General features: G+C 39.3%; 1 protein-coding gene across 11 annotated transcripts in view; it reads right to left on the reverse strand.

Annotated features, from left to right (window-relative positions):
* KALRN (kalirin RhoGEF kinase) overlaps positions 1 to 20,710 on the reverse strand; it is a 483,534-nt gene that overhangs the window by 246,644 nt on the left and 216,180 nt on the right. For all 11 annotated transcript variants that reach the window (XM_042041538.1, XM_042041539.1, XM_042041542.1 and 8 more), the window contains exons 7-9: positions 16,654 to 16,776; positions 7,897 to 8,088; positions 1,249 to 1,380 (exon numbers count right to left, since the gene is read on the reverse strand). In XM_042041538.1, the coding sequence (XP_041897472.1) occupies positions 1,249 to 1,380; positions 7,897 to 8,088; positions 16,654 to 16,776 (447 nt within the window). The remainder of the gene's footprint in view (positions 1 to 1,248; positions 1,381 to 7,896; positions 8,089 to 16,653; positions 16,777 to 20,710) is intronic.

Below are 20,710 nucleotides of genomic sequence, written 5' to 3' on the forward strand. Positions count from 1 at the left end.
CTACTCCTGAAAAGCCTGAGGACTGAGTAAGGAAGCACCGTTTGTGATTGCAAGCCAGACTTGTTCCTTCTTATTTGACTAACTCCCAAATTCTTGCAGGTGTTTGGGGAAGAAGAGATTTCTAATACTCCTTACATTCATCATCAGGGTAACTGCACAACTTCACTGTGAATGCACGAGTGCCTACCACCAAGATTAAACAGTAAATCAGCTTCTCTTCTATTTTATACTATAGATTCTTTCAAGGATATGATGACCAGAGCAAGAGATGGGATGAGCACGTAGGAGATACATATAGATAGATAGATAGATAGATACAGATATACGTGTGTGTGTGTAAAATATTGCTCTATTCTGTCCTGAAGTCTTCACTTGGTAATTTACTAAGTATAGCAAACACTACCACAATCCTCCAGTCCAGCTTGGAAAACTCTGCAAGGAGCAAAGTCCCTTCACAGCCAGAGAGACACTCCAGTAGAGCACAGTCCAGGGAAATGTGACATTTTACTTCATGCTCTATAGCCTGAATGGGGAAAAAAGCAAGTAAAGAACTTCATGCGGGGCTTTTTGACAAAATTACAGAGAATTTGTCTCAGGATTCTTGGCATCTTCTTTTAAAGGAAAAAGCACATACCCTATTTAGGTTGGAGATATTTTACAACAGTATATACAAATACATCTGACATGGTGCTTAGGGACAGGATTTAGTAGTAGATGATAGTTTTAGCTCAGCAGTTGGATTCAGGATTTTAAGGGTCCTTTCCAGCCTAAATGATTCTAGATTCTATCTAAAGCAAGTCTTTTGAGCATTTGCTGCAATCAGGACCTTACATCTCCTTGACTTGTACATTGCAGGAAAAAGCCTTTGGCATCCTTTGAGCCATTAGCACACCTGTGCTAGAGCCAGGACTCATCCACAGAAGGAAAGCACAAGGAGTAAAGGTGCTGGTGGCAAAAAGGGGTTCCCAGTTCAGCAGAAGCAGTGAAATGATTCTTCTTTGGGGTGCCAACACTGGTTCTAGATTTCATTTCTGTATGATTTCAGATTTGTCCTATGGTTCTTCCCTCACAAGCAAATTGCTGGGAAGTCACATACTACAGCCTGGGGTTAGGTCTGACTCCATCTTTGAAAGAGCTGCAGAAATGGAAAGGAGAACCTAGCTCATTTAGCAAAGCTAAGCTCCTAAATGCAGCCATGTGTCTGTTATCACTCAGCAGGTACTCACATTTTCTCTGGGAAGCACATACCTCTGTGTAGGCCTGTGTGACTTGCTCATACAGGGTCTGGTGATGGTGGATGGCCAGTTCCAGGTCTTGCATTTCTGAGGGGAGGCCTCCATCACTGCACATTTTGCACCAGGCATCCACACCTGAAAGGAACTGAGACAATTCCAGGAACAATGAGCAACAAAACAACCTCTGATCAACACTAAAAAACTTTGTAGAGTGCCACATGTGACTGCAGCAACGACTGAGAAGAACATAGCAGTTATAAAGGAGTCCTTTTGGGCACTTTGAAAAGGCACATTCCTGTCACCTCCTCAGTACTCCAATGACACCTGGATCCAAAGGAATGTTTTCTGTTTCTTCTGGATTAAAAATAAATGCTTATTTAGGCAGGTTCAGCAAACACTCATTCTAAAAGCCTTTGCACACCATCAGGGAGGCTGCAACATGTCTAGAAAAAAACCATCAGTGTGAAGAAAAAAAGGGCACAGTGACCAGCTCCAGCTGCCTTTGGCATTGACTCATCTGTCTGTCTTTACTCAGTCATTTACCTGTCCTTAAAACTACTTGCATGAGCAACAGAAAACTCCCATTAAAATCACTGCTGACATTCATTTCAGTGAAAGGCAGGCAGTCTGCATTCAAGGAGCTCCCAACCCAGGTCCAGCTCAGTGGGATTGCTATTAGGATGCCAAGGCTTTAAGCCCGTGGGTCACAAGTGCTTCTGGCCCAGGTCAGCACTGATCAGATACCATTACCATCTGATGCCTGCTAAGCAGCCAGCACAAAATCAGCTGCTGGTCTCAGTCCAGTTCCTGGTAGGCAGATGTCCATGAAAAGGGAGAAAAAAAAATGCACTGCCATTGCAATTGATATGGTTTAGCACCTTGGTTGGAAGCCTTAACAGCCAGCCAGAAACTGAACACTTTGGGGAGCAAAGGGGTGGAAAAAAATATTTTTCCACTCTTAAAGGCCTCCAGAGTAATGCTGATGCACTTTGGCAGAACAAACTGAGGAAGCTCTCCTGGGTGCTGCCTGTTCTGTAAAAGAAAATAGGAATTTAGTCTCTAAGACCCACCCTGTTTTTCTTTTAAGCAGGGCTTAGTTCAATGACACAGCTCACATGTTCATATTTTCTCCATATGAACTGCCTAATGCCACCTCATTACTTCTCATTAATGCTTTCTCTTCCTCCACCTTTCTGTTAAACCAGCCTGCCATACCTTGGGCTATTTATAAAAAAGAACAGCTAATTATATAACAGATGCGGTGCCCTGTAGGACGAATGTATAATGCCACAAAACCACCCCAGGATCACAGCTTTATTGCCTCCTGAAGTGTTCACCTGTGGCTTGTTAGTAAAGCACTCACTCACAGCGTGAAGGGCTGTGAGATTCAAAGCAAAGAATTCCAGTCCAACTCTGTCTCTGGCATCAGCATCCTTTTCTATTGGTAGTGTAAAGCTATTCACCATGCTGCTGTGTAATCAACGCTACAAAGTGTGTGCATTGTAAACACTTCAGTGCATAAAGATTTGGTGACAAAGATGAATTCTGAAGCATTCATGTCTACAATGTACAAATCTACCAGTGACAACTGTGCTTTCTAGAAAGCTAGAGGCAAGGATGGCAGGCTCTCCTGCACTGGTTTGACTTATGATCTGTTGAATCTGTTCAGATGAAATCCCCAAACACCCCTGCATAAAGCTGAAGTCATCATATTTTTTGCCAAAGTAATAGAATTCACATAATTTCCTATGCAGTTTAAGAGCCCAGAGCCGAGATTGATCCCTTTCGGGGCTGTACCATGAACCTCTTGGTCGAAACAGTGAACAAAAGACCTTTACACTTCATAGATGAGTGTTCCTGCAGCTGGAGTCACACTGTTATGGCTCTTATCAAAACTGCTGAATTCTACCAATTTTAGTAAAAGCTCTTATAGTCATGTTACTCATCTATTGTCACATCCCCAGACTGTGATTTGCACAGTACGTGGGAGAAGTCTCAAGAAGATCCAATGCACAGAACCATGTCCACCTTGCTGTCTTGCATCTATCTTTTGTACATAGACAATGTCACAAATACTTTGTTAATTTTGCTTCTGCCACTAGCAAGAGCAGTTGACATCATATGTTTGAAAAAGTTTTGAGAGATGCAGGCTGTCAGTGTTTGATATTCTGAAACAGTGCAGAGTGGTCTGTGCTGTGTGTGCAGAGTCAGGCAGGAAGAGCAAATAGGGTTTTTTTAAAGATTGTTGCAAAGTGCTAGTTCAGGCCACAGGACTATTGATTTGGATGTTTTGAAAAGAGCAGCTTTTTAAAATTTTATTATTTGTCACACACTGTGGCAGACAAAAAAATTATTTAAATGTAGTCCTTCATGCTAGAAGCAAATTCTTATCACAAAATCACCATTTGACTGAGTTGCAAAAACTTGAATTTAAAATTGTAAGTTACTAACTTAGTTTGGAAGAGGAGTCCTTACTGTCTACTAGAACTCAATACCATTTAAATGAAATGCTTAAATTTGTAATTAGCTTATTGACTAGAATATCTCCTATTGGGAACATAAAAACTGCTTAAATATGATTTGAAATGACAGGCTACAATAATTGTCCATGCTTTTCAAGGCTTTGAGAAAGATTAGGAAGAATGTCTCCCAAAAAATAAAGAAGTCCCTATGGTACCTTTGTATCTCTGATTCAATCCAAAAGTAACTTTAAAATGATGACCTACACTTACTCCTAAATCACAACATGAGTTGCAAATTCTGTATGCAGATTCTAACAGGTAATGAAGGATTCTCAGACTTCTTACTAATTTTCCTCAGGGACTGCTCTGCTGTACCACGAGATTGCTCCAAAACACAGCTCAGACATTTTGTACTCTTTATTTCTATGTATTTTTTTGCACACTCCTTGCTTACTGTTGGCCTCTGTGTGGAAGCTGCAGGATAACCAGGGTGGTTCTCCAGGATCCAGAAAATTTAAACCAAAATTCTAGTGTGCTTTCATGTTCCAGCATGGCTGTGGGGAAAGATGAGAAGAAAGCCAAGAAGCAACTTTCTTCAGTGACTCTTAATACCTCTTGCTACCCTGAATTTTTAAATTTTTCGTATGAAGGTACTTGTATATTTCCTGATGCTGTTTCTGGAATTTCCCTATCTATCTTGGTCTTAGCCCTGCATCTTATAGATATTAACTGGCTTTTCCTTTCTTCTCTTCTCTTCTCTTCTCTTCTCTTCGCTTCGCTTCGCTTCGCTTCTCGCTTCTCTTTTTCATTTCCTTGCCTCCTATAAGGGAGTTGAAGATGTGCTTAGAGAGATCCAGGCAGAGCTGAGAGATGAGAACAGTAATCTTCCTGACTGGGGAGTAAAGTAACATGAAACAAATGGTCAGGGGTCACTTTTCTGAGAATCAGCATAAACGTCTAATGTGTGCACTTAACACCTACTACCTTAAACAGTAATTCTGCTCATGCACTTCTGAGGGTAGACTCTGACCCAGAATTAATTGGTTGAGATCTGCTGGCTGATTCAAAACATTAATTTGTTCATTCTGACAGGATCTGTAGAGTGAACATGTTACGAACACTTTAGCACACCTTCAGAGATTACATCCAAAATGGGGAGGACACCTGGTGTGGGTGCTTCCCCCGTCTGGTGGTTGGTGAGCTGAAATCTCATCTGGAGTAAATCAGCACATTCTCTTGAAATCTCAGTGAGATAAGACATGTTGTCCTACATCCTTCTGACACTTTGAATAGTTTCAGACATACATAGAGAAGCAGATTCTCTTTTGCTCTAGAATATCTCCACATAAGCATGAGAAAGGGAGGGGAAATAAAAAAAAAGAGGAAAGAAGGAAAAAACTCCAAAGAATCAAGAGATTTGTAGCAGGGGGAATGATAGGAAATTTGGGAAACAACCTCCACTGAATCTGCTGAGGGGTACCTTGACCCGGAAAAAGTGGTTGTTTCGAGTTTAGTCTACTGGCTTTTGATCAAACACCTGTGTTGAAGGGTGCCTAGCTGGAGGCTAAGTAGTTGGCAAGGTTTGTCTTGCTTTCTTTCTTTTCTTCGCTGTTTTCTTGATAATGGTTTAGTATGTGCTAGTTGTGCTTAAAAATTTAAGAAAGACAATTATGTGCACACACACTAAAAAACAGAAAAGGAAAAAAAAGAAATAAAACATCCAAGAATCTGTTCAGCTGAGTCCCGTTCATACATGCCACATGTATCTGCAATAAAAGCCAGGAAAGCATGGTGATTCTGAGGCACATGAAGACAGATGTGAGGTTCAATTCCCAGCAGGGTTGCCTCAGCCTTTCATCCTTCCAAGCCAGAAAAATTGTATTTTATGCAGTTTTCTGTGTGGGGTCTTAAGGAAGAGACCTTGAAAAAACAAGTTTCTTTCTGCTCAGCTTGCATATTATAGATATTTCATAAATCTCTGTCTCCAGCCAACGACTCCTTTGCAGGCTGGGGTGTGCCAGAGGCTGAAAGATTATGGTCCTAGTAGACTGGCTTCATGTTGGCATCACAGAGACCTTCAATCAATAGGAAGGAATGAACAAAGAGACGGTAGCAGCTTATTGCACTGGAGAAGGAATGACAATCTGCACCAGAGATAGGTGTGAGGGAAGCAGGGATACACTGTGGGAGAAATGGCTGCATCTGCAACAAGATTACCCTTATTGAGAGAACAAGGAGAGCTAAAATAGATTCTATCTGCAACAGAGGAAATAGTGGGTTTATCTATATCTTTGCTTCACAATAAAGCCCTATTTCATAGTAAGCCCTATTTATTGTAAAATAATGAAGCCCTGATTTGAGTTAAAAAAAACCCTGCCTGATGCCAAATAATAAAGAGTCACATTTGGAAGGAATGTCTGATAGACAACAGACTTAGTTACAGACCAAATCTCAAACACCTCACTATTTATACTGTAGAGAGCTTAAATGACCAAATTATTAGCTCAAGCCATTGGTTTATCCCACCAGAGTTACTAAGGCAGGAAGGAAATTTTAGTCCTGGCTCACGGACACAATGACACCCACATTTCTTTTTTGTAGCTGAGTTCACAGGATTCATATCAGCATTTATCTTCCACTGAATTTTCTCTTACTGCAAGTGAGAAGCAACTGCTGTCACAATTAGTGAATTCTCCTGTCTGTTAGTCATGAGAGATTGGCTTCTGTCAGCACAAACTTCAGTTTGTTGGGAAGAGGTGCAGGTCAGTAAAGTTTTCTGGTTTATTGCCTTTCATGCTGCACAATACCTCAGCAGCTCCTCAGAAACAGCAAACAAGACTGACACTTCAGAAAAATAGGGAATAACTCATTTTAAAAAAAAAAGTGATAAAAACTACCCCAAGCCTAAACTAAGCAAACAAGAACTATCTAATTCTTTAATAAATCCTAAACATTTTCATTGTGACTAGAGACTGCATATAAATTCTAGTTTTGATTTTACTTTATGAATATATGATGATTGACCAATTATTAACACGCAGACTACACCTAATCCCTACAGTGTCCATTGTAAGGAGATGAAAGTTCTTGTACTGGGCATCTTAGATTATCAGTCCCATCAAAGGCCCTGAGTGTGCTTACATGAGTAAGTGCCCAGTAGGGTGAGTAATTGCTCTATGCTATTGCCTGTTGTCAATAGGAAACATGGAATAAAGAAAAATCCATTGTAATTCTACAGTAAGAAACAAACAATTAGGAAAATCTTTTTAAGATAACCTTTTTTATACATATATTCTGCCTTAAGAGACACAGTTTCTGGCTTAGCTCTTAAAATTTCTTCTTCAGATTCTTCAAGTATGGGTTATTTTATAAACGTCAAGCACACCCACTTAGTAGCTTTGGTATTAACTACTTGGAAAAACAAGCACACAACAACACTGAAGAGAGCCCCAAAGCAGTGTTTGTCACTGGATGATGAATGTAATCAACATATAATCGATGTTGAACCATCATCATTAGGTGGACCTGGTTTAGATGCAAAAAAAAGCACAAGGTTTATTCAGTGACATTTTAAATCTTTTCTAGCTATGAATTACGGAACCATTCTAGTAGTTGTTAAAGGCACAAAATAAAGTTCAGGGATATGGAAAATTTTCTTTGATGTTCACAGCTGTCTCTGAAATCTCTACTTGGTGAGGTCTAACAAAGTCTGGGGCTATGGAGAGCACTGTAAGAGTAAGTGTTGGAATGAATTCTGTAATTTTCATTAACAACAATGTTCTTTGGCTCCTAGAAATTGCCTGCTGTTTTGGGTCTATATCACATGTGTGAACATTCCTGTGCACATAGCACATACACATTTGAGTGCAGATGCTGTTTTCCTGACCATAATAAACCTGAATTTATCCACAGCACTAATGAAGTATTAGAAATAAAACAGCATGTTACTGCACCAGTACACTTCAGTTATGATCAGATTCTTCCTCATTATTAAGGTGAAAACATAATTTCTTACCCATCAGGGGACATGGGCCATTTTTGGGGTGGAAATGTTATTGTTTGTTTTTGAGACACTAAGCCACCAGGAACAAAGCTCTCAGCCTCACTGCACATAAGCCAAAAGCCATGAAGTAAAAATTGCAGTATCATCATTATCGAGGTAGCACTGGACCATTTTGCCTCTCCCAAAAGGAACTCACCTGTTCAGCTTTCTGGTGAAAGACAGCAGACATGGCTAAGATGGTGCTGCGCTCATCCAGAGCTGCAGCAAAACTCTTCCACTCTTGATCCAGCTGGCTGGATATTTGTTTAATCTGCTGGGAAGCATAGTGGCCTGCCTCGGAGAGCCTTGACGCCACAGACATGATTCGATTGATGTTGACATAGGCATTCTGAAAATTAAAAAGCAGACATAAATAAAGAGAAGGAAGAACTGTGACCACCCTCTGCCTTCATTACACATTCCAAACACCATCAGCTGGAGTAAAGCCAAGCAGTTCAGTGAAAGCAATCAAGCACCTGCTTAAATATGCGTGAATAGCAGTCATACTACCTGCCACTCTAAAAACACATCCCTCTGGATTCTTTCTGTACATCTATGCCATTATCTAACACTGTTATCTCCCCCTCTCTCCTTGAATTTATTTATGTAAAACTAATTTGGCATACTTCAGCTATTTACTCACCTGTTAGGGTGTACTCATTGCTTCTACCTTATTCCTGATATTTCTGTTGCATTAATTCATATTTCTGGACATATTGATAAGTAAAAGGTTTGCTTTTGCCCTTTGAGAACTGTCTGATAATCCTTTATAGACGTGTAGTGTCAACAAATGGAAAAGTCTTACAGAATTTAAAAGAGCTTATAAGGATATTCTACAGAAATATAAGTGTTTCCATAGAAATGTCTATTACGTTATAGCCTTCAGTTAAAATGTTATCTTTTCTGCAGGCTATTTTAAGCTGTTCTCCAGCAGAGATATTATTCAACTCCATTCTGCATTTAGAAGGATTCAAAAGCCTCTAAAAGGGTAATATTTTCTTTTCTTTCATAAGAGTTTTCCATTATTGTTTTTATTCAGCCTTGAAGAAGTGGAAGAATAGTTTTTTCTCAAACTGAACTGTGGACAGCAATGTAATTGCATTACAATACCCCCACATTCTGCATAGGAATTTATGCTGAAAATAAATAGCCATCATGACTTACATCTTACAGCGATGCACCATCAAAAGACAAATGACAGCTGTCCTGCAGATTTCTGGAAAGGCATTTGATGTAAGCACTTTTCCTTTCTCTTTCCTCCTCGTCAGGGGAAAGGAACATCTCAAAATTTGAGATGTTTTGCTAATGTTGACCTACTGCTGCTTTCTTGTCTCTCAAAACTATTTCCAAAGGGCTTTAAAAATCTCTAAGAGTAGAATCTGCAAGACCTTCACGCACAAGGACAGACACAACCTTGATGATTTTAGCAGCATTACTCATGGGCAAATAATAAATCAGAGATTGAAGTGTTTGTTGGAGCAGGATCTCATCAGAGTGAGTGGGAGCAAAACGTGGAAAGGTATCTGCCAATCCAAACATGAAATGCAACAGAGCACTGCCAAAGTAGGCACAGGTCCAACCTAAGTTGTAAAGCAGGGCAAAGTATGTCTGCAAAGTGTGTGGGATAACTATGAAGTACATTCATCATAAGGGTAGGTGCTAAAGGGGAAAAAGATTGGGCCCCAGCCCTTTGAGCCACTCAATTCTGCCTGGTAGAACTATGACTGTGACAACTGCCACATAAATAACATAGATCTAAAGCAATACCCAGCCTTCAGTCTTGTTTGTTTTCCGCTTATCACAAAGCCTTTTCTTAAAATTTGTATTTGGCTCAAAATCATTAGATTAATTTTAAAGAAATATTTTTTTTTCAGTACAATTAGAGAAACCAATCAAAATTGTTCTGGAGCTTGAAGTATACTAAAAAAAGACACTATGATTTGAAATTTTGATCACCAGCCACAGTCAAACATTTCTTTGTGTCCCGCTAGGTAAGAAACTGGAAATCAGGCTAAATATTTAAGCCTTTTCCCCAGAAATTCTCCATGAGTAAACCTCAGCCAAGATAATTTTGCAACATTTCAGGTCAATCCTTTTGGTAGAAAGTAGTGTAGCATCACTACAGCTGCTATAACTTGTTTGAGTTGCACCATGGAACTTTGCTGTGTTTGAAGGAAAGGTTCCAGAAGTTTTGATTTCATGTAGTAAATAGTTGTTTTCATTCTGATTTTATTTATTTGTTTTTCCCCATGCTGAATTATCTCAGCCACTGCAATGCAATGGGCATGGAGGAAACAACTGTGAGTTCTGTGGCTCCCAATGGCTCCAATGCATAGATGTATTACCCAGCAGGAGGGCAAGGGTAAGTTTAATTGAACTGCAGCAGATATTCTGAGTCTGGTTTTTAAGTCAGAGAGATTTATACATTTTTATGTCTGTTATATTTTTATACAGGGATGAGGATGAAACTTCTCTTTCCTATAGGAGAATTTTTCATGGAAGGGTACCAACCCACTAACTCCATAGCTTTTTCAGCAGGAAGCAAGCAGCAGCTTGGGAATCACCTGCTCACACCACTGTTCTTTGAGCACCAAGTGGAAAAGGCTCAGAAAACAGAGACTCCTGAGCTTCTCCTGCTCGTTTTTGAGCAACAAATGCACTCAAGGGCAGTATCACCTCTGATGTGCTCTTCTGTAGTGCTGTTGCAGATTGAAGTAAAATGCAGTACAGCTTCAAGGCAATCCATAATTTACTTTCAGGAAAAAAAACCCAACATTAACTGACCACAATTCACAAAATGCAAGACATTTCTTTTCCACCTTGAAGAAGAACAACATTGTAAGACAGTTTTTTTTTTCTTTCATCTTTATCTGCCAATGTGTAATGTTCTGAGTAAAATGGAAAAATCTATGCTGACAAAAATCATCTGTTGACATTTCACAAAGTTAAACCTTCCTTTCCCCCTGGTTTGTTCACTTTTATAAACTGAGTGAATTGAGATTTTTTTTTCTATGTCACTATTACAGGGATCTTTCAATCTTTATATGAAATAAATTCAATAGAGCAACTAATTTCTGTGACTTTGTTTTACCTTTAAGCTTGGAAAATCCACCATAGCAGGTGCATGGAGAATCTCGCTTTAAATTCAATGTAACCTCACCTTTCTTTCAAAACTGAGAGGGGTCCCCAAAGAGGACTGCAAGGGATCACTAATCTATGGCTATATATAACCAAAATAGGTCAAACAATAAGGAAACAATATATTAATGTCTAGAAGTAAAAGCACTTCAGTTGACATTCCGTAGTCATGACACTAGGTACACTGAAATTTTGGCTAATATATATCTTTCGGCATTGAAAAAACTTTATTTCACATGTATGTGCAGACTTTTCAAAAGCACTCCTCGTGTTAGAAGTAATTTTTTATTGGCTTTATTTCAGCTTTGAAACTTTAGTCCAAAAAAGGGGATTTTTGCCTTCTAAAAATCACTGGGCTGGCAAACAAAACAAAAATTTCCCACATGTACATCAACATCATGATAGGTAAGAGATTCTTTTACAGTTTAGGAAAGCCTTGAGCAATGCCTTGCAAGTTCACATTCCCCTCTTTGTCCACCAAATCTCAGTCCATCTCTGTGGCTGAACCAAGGCGTTGATTCTGGTCCCCAGCGTGTTTAACTCAGCCATTCCCTCCAGCACAGCAAGCACTGCCCAGGTCCCAGCACGTGCTAGGAGCCCTCAGTGTCAGCAGTAAGCACTGACAGCAGTGGAGTTGCAACTGTGGAATGATCTCCCTCAGGGATATACAGTAATTCATCCCTGATCATCTCGTGGGCATGCTGGGAGACCTCCCCTCCTAATTAAACCCTCCAAGCGTGGCTGGGACAACACTTTCTTATGATACACTTATGAAAAGAATGCCTGACACTCACAAAAGAAAAATGAGCTGTGGGAAGCATTAAATCTGCAAGGCTGTGTTGATCTCATTCTGAAGAGGACTAGGTGAGATACTGTGATGGCAAGCAGCAAAGGTGGGCTGCAAGAGAAAGGGTCTGCAGATTAATTGAAAATGAAATTTGATTGCTGAAGGGTTTTTCTTTAAAATTAAATAAATAACCAGTTTGCACTGTGTTACTGTGACTTTAGAAACCATATGTGAAATGACCATAACACATAAATCCAAAGGAGAATGTTTCAGTGACAAAAATCTCCTCATGAGATGTCTTTAAGACCTTTAAGTTTCTAGAACAAGACCAATTATTGGTCTGTGTAGTATTGGATGGCATTCTAGCTCAGCCTACATACAGAAAAATACCAATAATTTAAGACAGATGTTGGGAATTTTCAACAGACACTATTAGCCTTTACATGATAATTGTAATGTGTTTGAAATATATTGTGATTCAGGACAACGTGGATCTCTGTGTGGTGTCAGACAGGTAACTCCCTGCCAGCAGGACAGGCAGCAATATCTGCACTGAACAGTCCCATTTTCGTGTGCATGCCTCACAGAAAGCAGGAACTCATAATTTAAGGAAGTTATCAGATCCAGGCATAAGAAAGTCCAGGCAAGGGAAATACAAATAACTTCAGTCAGAACAAATGGCATGTACACCAGGTATCCAAGCCCAGTATGCTTTGTGCCATACTGAAACACCAAGGTTTTGTTTTCTAGTGAATTTTTTAGATTATTGATATTACCTGAAAAAGGCCTGAGTTAAGTATTCATTTTTGTGGAAAGTATTATTGCTTCAGTATAAACATTATACAGCTGCGATAAAGAGTAACATAATTTATTTTGAAACTGAAGTGAAAACAAGCACTGCCTTGAATCACAGAAAAAAATAATCTATGCTCCTTATTTAAAAGAAAAATACCATACTACAGTTTATTACCTCAAATATATGATTTCCCCACATCCCACATTGATCATTTAAAAGGAAGAATTATTATTGTAACAAACAAGAGTAGCAAATTGTTTTTCCGAGAAGGAGCTTTGGTCACAGCATGCCTACAGAGATGTACAGGAAGATCATGCAACAAAAGGCATGACCCAATAAACATTAGGAGCATGCATTTTCTAGAGAAACTGAAGATCATATTTTAATTATTATTAGTTATGCCAGGCTTAAAGGACACTAGGCACAGTGTAAAGAAAAAAATCCAAACAACAAACACAATCAAAACCAAACACCTCAGAGATCCAAGATCTGATCAACTTCCACTGAAGTTTATAGGCTTTTTCCCTGCAAAACATACAGCACCTTTAGCTACTTTGTCCTCCTCCAGATCTTCACTCGATACTGATCTTAATGTATTAAAAACACATAACAAAATCCAGTACCATAAACAAGCCCAAGCCCCACAACCAAAAAAAGTGCTTCAAGATTTCATTATTTTATTACTCAGACTTCCGACAGCTGAGCTATTCTCAATCCAATAGTTGCTGATGTACTGCATCTAAAAAGATCCAGCTAAATTATACAGCAAATTTCTAGCAAAATCACAATTAAAAAGCAAATTCCCATTTAAAAAAAAAAAGTTTATAGTGTGATCTAGCTCACTCTCAAAGTTCAGAAAAAAGAAAAATTATATATATAGTATATATATTTAAAAATCCCAACTAACAAACAAAACATTTAAACACCATCTAACTGGGTTTGAAAAGTCATTCTTCTTGAACCAATCTCCATGTCCTGAGCCCGAAGCATGGTAGCTAGATATCTGAGTTTTGTAATTAGTATGAGAGAGCTTGTAGACTCCTCAGATATAAACCTAATACTTGTTTTGTCTTATTAAAGCTCTCCAGAATCGTAAGTTTTCAGACTTGTGTGGGTCACAGTACTCTACCTGGGACAGCAAACAAATGTGACGGTAATAATCTCCCCTTTCTCTGTTAAAGACACTGGAAAGAATTCCTGACATTTTCTTTTTGCAGCCAAGTGTATTACATGAAGAGACTGAGAAATATTGCATTATAAACACTAATGAGTACCTATCTGCAACTACACAACAGTAAATTCACCAGAGCTACAGTTTCTCTAACATGTTCTGCATGTTAAGTTATGTTCTACATAACTTAATCCTAATCCTGAACTTCACAAATGTTTATCAGTGGGTAATCTAATGCAAGAATATTTTTGAGGGGCAAAAAAAATTTATGTATATTAATATTGTAGGAGCAGAGACTTTGTCAACAGACAACAAGGCAAAACCCATTTCTTCCTTTGAAAGTGCTCAGGAGCTGTAACAGTGCCTTAAATCTCCTGCTCTTACTGCAATATAAACATTATCAAGTAATATGTAGCAGTCATTTTCCAACAGTCTCCAACAGAAATCAAATGGCAGCACAAACAACAGAAACAAGATATTGCCATAAAAATAAGAGAGGAAAAGGTCACTTTAGTTTCAGTCTCCTCTGGCTCTTCCTGCATGCTTTACTACCTATGGAGTGACTTGTATGCAGCCCAACACTCTAATGCAGCAAGCTGATGTCTCCTGCATGCCAACACCCTCATGTTCACAACACTGACTTCTGGGGAAACCAGGACTCACTCCAGATTTTTCTGGCAAAGACTTTGCTCCATCTAAAAAACTGGTACATCACTGCTGAGGGTAGCACTATGCTCACGTAGAACAGCAGCTCCAGGTTAGTTCAAGTAGCCATATCTTAATGGTATTACCCTTTCCCCACTATTTTCCAAATGTCCTTTCAGCCTGATATACCCCCACGTCTGCAGTTTCAAAAATGGGATGCCCAGCCTTCTGCAGGACAGTAGCCCTGTCTAATTCCACAAGCCAATCTCTTCAGGCTGGAAAACTCACCTCATTTCCCAACCTGCGCAATCCTGGCATTGAAATACCCTCTAAAAAGGCCACTGTGCAGATGCATAATCCAAATAGAAGCCTTTCAGCCACAGGGAGAGTCTAGAAAAACCTTTTTGATTGTGAGGAATTCTAGAGTCTTTTTTAACCCAAGTTTGCCATACTGCCAATAACAATACCACAACTCATTGTCCTATCTCTGACAACTGAAATCTGCTGAAGAATTTTTCTAAGTCCCTACTAAAAGAGCACAGCACAAGAATTATTTCAAATGAAAAATTTAAGTTGAATAAACTGTTCCTGTTTTCTATATGAATTGATGTTGATCCAAAACCAAAGAGAAGACATCACCCCATCATCAGAGGGGATTCTGGTTCTAAAATTCAACTACAGCTAAAGGAAAAGTAGCATATGAAGAATGATGTACAGCTGTATCTGTTATATTCCTATAGGGAGTGTTTGGGATATTTGTTACATTTTGGGGCTCCTCCCCTCAAAAACTTTGCTAATGTCTCACTTCCTCACATTCCTCATTCTTAAAGGTTCACTTGGGGACAGATGGAAGAAAAATTGAGGAAAATAACTTTTCTTCCATTAGGTGGCCTATCCCTGTCACTCGTTAATTTTCTATTAACAGCAATGATCTCTTTCCAAGCCTAACTGCCTGTTATTTTAAGAAAAATACCACACAACATTATTTTACATTACCATATTTTGTGGTATTATTACCATAAAAAAGGATAAAGGGAGATCCTTCAGCATGACTCTTCTAATGGTATTTTCTGAAGAATTATGGCCAAATTTGTATCTTTAATAAGTCAAATGAATTTTAATGCACTAACCTCCAGGATACATTTACTTGTTGGGACTCTGAGAGCAGCAGTGTTATATGGAGGCAGTGTTATCCTGGATTTTGCTAGATGGCACTGTGATGGCAAGTTTAACAATGAGGTGCCTAGAGCCTGGTTTTCACTGCTCTGTTCAGATATAATCACAATAAACACATTAATATGCTTTATAAACATTTGTCATCTCCCACTGTTATGCAATGCCCTAGTGAGGCACAGTGATTTAAGTGGGGAATAGCTAGGTAGGTGGAAACGGCCTGTGGAATTCAGGTCAGAGAAGTTAATTACCTCACCTGGAATTTCACCAGAATCCCAGGGTTAATGCCTGTAACCTTATGAAAGCAGTGTGAGGTCTGTAGCTTCCTCGGGTAGGTGGGATCTCTTTTTCCCATTTCAGACAGCTGCTCTCCAGTACCAGAGCAGGTGTGGCTCTCCAGTGACTTACAGCATCAACTTCAACCACCTCCGAGGTGTCAGCCCCTGTGCAGCTGTAGCCTGACCCTGCACAGCAGGAGGAGATTCACCTGCAGGAGTGGTTTACTCAGGGCAAGCTTTGCTGTAGTTGGCAGAGAGTGTTCAGAGAGGGCTCATCTATGCACTGTACAGTTGCAGCAGGGGGTATCCATGCATTTTTCTATTCCACTGCAATAATCAAAACATCAATACATCCTGTCCTCATTTCTGTGCTGAAAGCAGGGCAGTTTCCAGAACAAATACCTTGTGTCTGGAAAGAATAAGAAAATGAGCAAAGCACTTATAAAGGTATGATGATTTTTCTTTTTAAAAAAAGAAAGGTATTTTGATTTGCATTCAAAAGTTCTGACCGACTAACAACTGAAAGAGGCAAAATCCCACAGTGGCCACAACTGACAGCTTGATTAGTGTCTCCTTTTCAAGGTTTTGAAAAGTACCTTAGCAGGGTGTGGAGGGAGAAGCATAAATTATTAAGGTGCCACCTACAGCTTGCATTAATTCCCTGTCAAAGAAATGTCAAAAACTTAAAAAATACTGTATTTGCTCTTCAAAATGTAGACAAACTCCGCAGGACTGTGCTGCTCTCAAGTCAAGGAAGTAACCATAGATCAGTGTCTGGGTAGAGAGCAACACCGCTGCTGTCACAGCCAGCCTGACCTTCCTTACATCACCTCTCACAGGTCCATAGAGCCCTGTGCACTGGAGGTGGCCTCCTGTGCTGGCCCTCTCCTCCCTCCTGTGCTGGTCACAGTGTGCCCTCAACTCACCATGGAATTCATGGCAAAGTGGTTGTGCTGTGTCTGCAGGTCCAGGGCGTGTTGGTAGCTCACACCGATCTCCGTGTGACTCTGTAGGAACAACTCTTTATTGTGGCTGATCCAGTCGAACATCTAGAAGGGTTTGCAAAAGAGAGAGGGGAAAAAAAATAGAGTTAGACAAGGAGGGAAACAGTAAGAGAGTGCAAAATGTAAAAGTCCTCTTCTGAGATGAATGTATGCAACACAGGCAAAATCACCTGACCTATGGTGCCCTTTAAAATAAACTGTTGTTGAGCAATGGAAGCATTGAAGTTATCGCCAAATTTCACTATTAGCAGAATGATAGGTCAGGAAAAATAATTCATAAAACATGTTCCTCAGTAAGCTTGATCCCATAGTCTTTTCCTATAAGTAATGGGAATTTCATATAAAGAAAGATAGCAGCAGAGGGAACTGTAATCAGGGATTGCTTCATTGACCAAAGATCTAGCAGTCTGTAAAGTACTTTTAATCCATAAATGGACCAAAAATTCTGTAAGTATTATGATGTGATTTTCTCAAACCCCTTTCTTTTTTATCTATATATAAAGTTTCCAAATATTACATTCAAATAGCCAGTTGACTTTCTACACTTTTATTTCATAGATCTTTCCAATTTCAAAGCCAGAATCCAGCCTTTCACTTACTATTTTTGGGAATGAGGAGGAAAAAAGAAAAAAAGTACTTTATTAATATCTATAGAGAGCACACATTTCAACTTCTTCCACTTCCAAATAAATTCCCAAGCAAAATGGATTGTTCAATACTTCAGAGATAGAAATATATTGAATAAAGCTGATGAAACTCATTCCTTATTCAGAAGCACGTCAGTGTGACATTTCAATCTGCAGAACGTTCATTCATTATGAGCTGTCACAAGTCAGCTAAGAGATAGTGCATTCATGTTTTAGCTTGTTCTGTGTTGTGTTAGAGACTAAATGCATTCAAAGTGAGAACCTTTCATTCTTTACCCCTGACTACAGCTCTGCAGGCAATTGCAATCTCAGATCTCTTCTTTCCTGCAAACATTTTTTTTTGCAGGATCCCTTTAAAATCATGTTCCCTTATCTCCATCCCAGTAAGCTAGGGAACTATCCATTAATAAGAACTCTTTCATAACAACAACAACAACAATAATAATAATAACACCAACAACGCACACTCCCCCCCCCCCCCCCCCCCCCCCTTAATTCATTATAAAAAAAGAGGAACTAATTATAGAGGCAGCAAAGGTCAGGTCAGTTCAGTCCCTGGTGTTAGAGAAAGCGTTTTAAGGTAAAAAGGCAGTGATGCACCTTCTAAGTAACCACCTTAGGGTCAGAAGATCAGTCCAGATGTTTGTTACAACATTTACATGTCCTCCAGTAAAAAGCTGGTTTGTTCTTCAGCACTGCATAACAATTTTTGACCTGTGACACCTGAAGAACACTCAGAGCCCGCTGCTGAGGCACTGTATGTTGCTGTAGTTGCTCAGGGTCAGTTCCCCATTCCCTGTGGAGATGGTGCTCCTGAGAGGAGAGAAAAGGCCCTGCATGGGTCACCTAAGATTCCCTCAGGAAAAACAGCATTTCATGCTGAGCACTCAATCCAGCATGGGAGTGCTCTGCTGTATGGAGGGGATTTGCAAAAATAACGTTGAATATCCCTTTCAACAAAAGGCAAATAAACATTCCAAGTGTCAGCAGACACACTACACTGACCTGGTCCCAAAAATCTGTCACATATGCCTGACTTCTTAATCTTTTATTTATGAAAATACACTTGCAACTATAGACTCTACACCAGCCTTGTATTTTGTGTTGATAAATGCTCCTAAAAGCCAAATTTGGTTCAAATTACAAAGATGCAAGTACAGAGTAATATCAGTGACACAGTTACTTTGTCATTTCTACCAATGGAGCGGACCAGGCCTATCACCATTTTTCAGGAAACAATTAACAAAATTTTTGCAAGGATGAGGTCAGAGTTTTCAAACATTACTGCCAATTAAACAGAATGAAACAACCTACTACACCTGAAGAGACATCTAAAGCTTTCTCCTTGGATTCCATTTTCTCACTTTATGAAGATTTAATAAGCAACATTAGCACAACATAATTTGCCATACTCTTGGGCTTAAAGAAAAAAAAAAAAAAAAGAGAACAGGAAAACCACAAAGGTAATAAAGAAAGGAAAATTCCATAACAGCAAAGTTCATGTCCCAACAACAAAATTTTATGTCTCTGTGGAAAGACCAACAGAGATTTCTTGTAAGTAGATATATGTTTGATGAGAACATTTTTTTTTAATGCTTTAAACAATCTGAAGACAGTCAGGGAGAAGAAAATTGGCAGCAATCCACTAAAAATAAACAGTAAATTTAATATTTTATGCTCAGCAAAGCCGAATCGGGATCTTTTTAAGACAAGTAATTTAAACAAGTAATCTACTGTTCTGTGGATAGGGAGCATTTCTTTCATCTAATCTACACACATATTGCTGGATGAGAATCTAGCTTAAGTTAAGTCATGCTTCTCCTTTTTAACATAAAATAATAAACTATCAAGAAAAAGAAAAGCAGTTTAAGAGATGATTAGCCTTTTTTTTGTCTTGTTAAATCAACTGAAATACACAACAACAGTTTAAAGGATGTCCTTCAAGAATTTTGAGCAACACTGAGCGATAGACCTCAATAATGAGATATGTACCACCTTCCAAACCAGTTCTATCCGTAGATAACAGCACATTTTTGAAAGAGACTCACTTTCAGTTTAGACTTTGAATCTTTCTATGATACTGCTTTGGTTTCAGCAGACCTGTTTTCCAGTAGGAAATTATCCCCTATCAGTACAATCTAGAATCTCATCCTGACTCTCTCACATCCCACACAAAAGCCCAGAGAATGAAGAGTTTTGAGTTTCATATGGTTTGGAGTCAGGAGAAAATCAAGCAAGATGCACAGGGACCAGTAGAGAGTAAAAAATGGTGCAGATTCACTATGGGCTAAAGTAGGGTTAATGATGCTTTTGCTTTTTGTAAAAACTTTTGTTCCTCTCAAGTCTTAATGACTAATAAGCAGTATTTACATTCAGTCTTGCTTCAGCCAGCAGCCAGGGCTTTGCAAACTGCAGACACGCCGACCTTAAGCAATGATTGGTGTGTCTGAGGTACCCAAACAAGTTCCAGATGAACCGGTGCCTCTGCACAGTACAGTCCTGTGCAGGGCAGAAACACCAACCTGCCCCTCCAAACAGCACAGCCTGGCACAGGACTGCTTGGATTTGTCCACACTGATTTTGACACCAGGGCTGGTTCCTTCAGTGACTTCTCCAGGATTTCTGCTTAATGCTTACTTAACTGCAGGCATTTTCCCAAGTACCCAGAAGAGAGTACTGGAATTTCTTGATTGCACAGGTCTGGCATCATGGAATACTTTTTATTTTCATCCTCCTGATCAAGGATGCATGGAAATCATAAGTATTACACACTACCACAAGTCACAAGATTTACTTAACAATGATGGAATTTAAATAAAGCAATACCTAAAAACAGGGCCTTATTTCCTTTTGAGATATAACGGATTGTGTTTTCTTTGACCAAAAAAATCTAAAATGGTCTTAAACAATTTTCTCATAACAATATGACTCCAAGTTGAGGCTCTGAAAATACCAGATGACAGGTGAGTTGTGATGGTGCTGTGAGAGTTTGCAATGTGTGGCCAGGAGGTTCCGATATGAAGGTCTGTCAACATTGTCTAACCTGGCCCATATTACCAGCAATATGTCCTGAAAGCTTTCAAGTGAAACTTGTTTTCCACTTGAGGAACTCTGATGCTTCCTGTGTTCCTGAAGCAAGTGTGCTGCCTCGTTTGTTTAATTAAAATGCACCATTACGGATGTGAACATGGCAATGACCCAACAACTGCAATTTCTCTCAACCCTGCAAGGACTGCCCCAGTTTGAAGGGGCTAACATGGGCTCCTGGAAAAAAGTTCAAGATCCTTTGACAAGTCAGTTTCCCTGTCAAAGGAATGAGTTTTTAATACAAT

This window comes from Corvus kubaryi, unplaced genomic scaffold (assembly GCF_017639235.1).
Source record: "Corvus kubaryi isolate FWS band 111438036 unplaced genomic scaffold, C.kubaryi_AGA036_p1.0 37396, whole genome shotgun sequence".
In the NCBI taxonomy this organism is placed as follows: domain Eukaryota; kingdom Metazoa; phylum Chordata; class Aves; order Passeriformes; family Corvidae; genus Corvus; species Corvus kubaryi.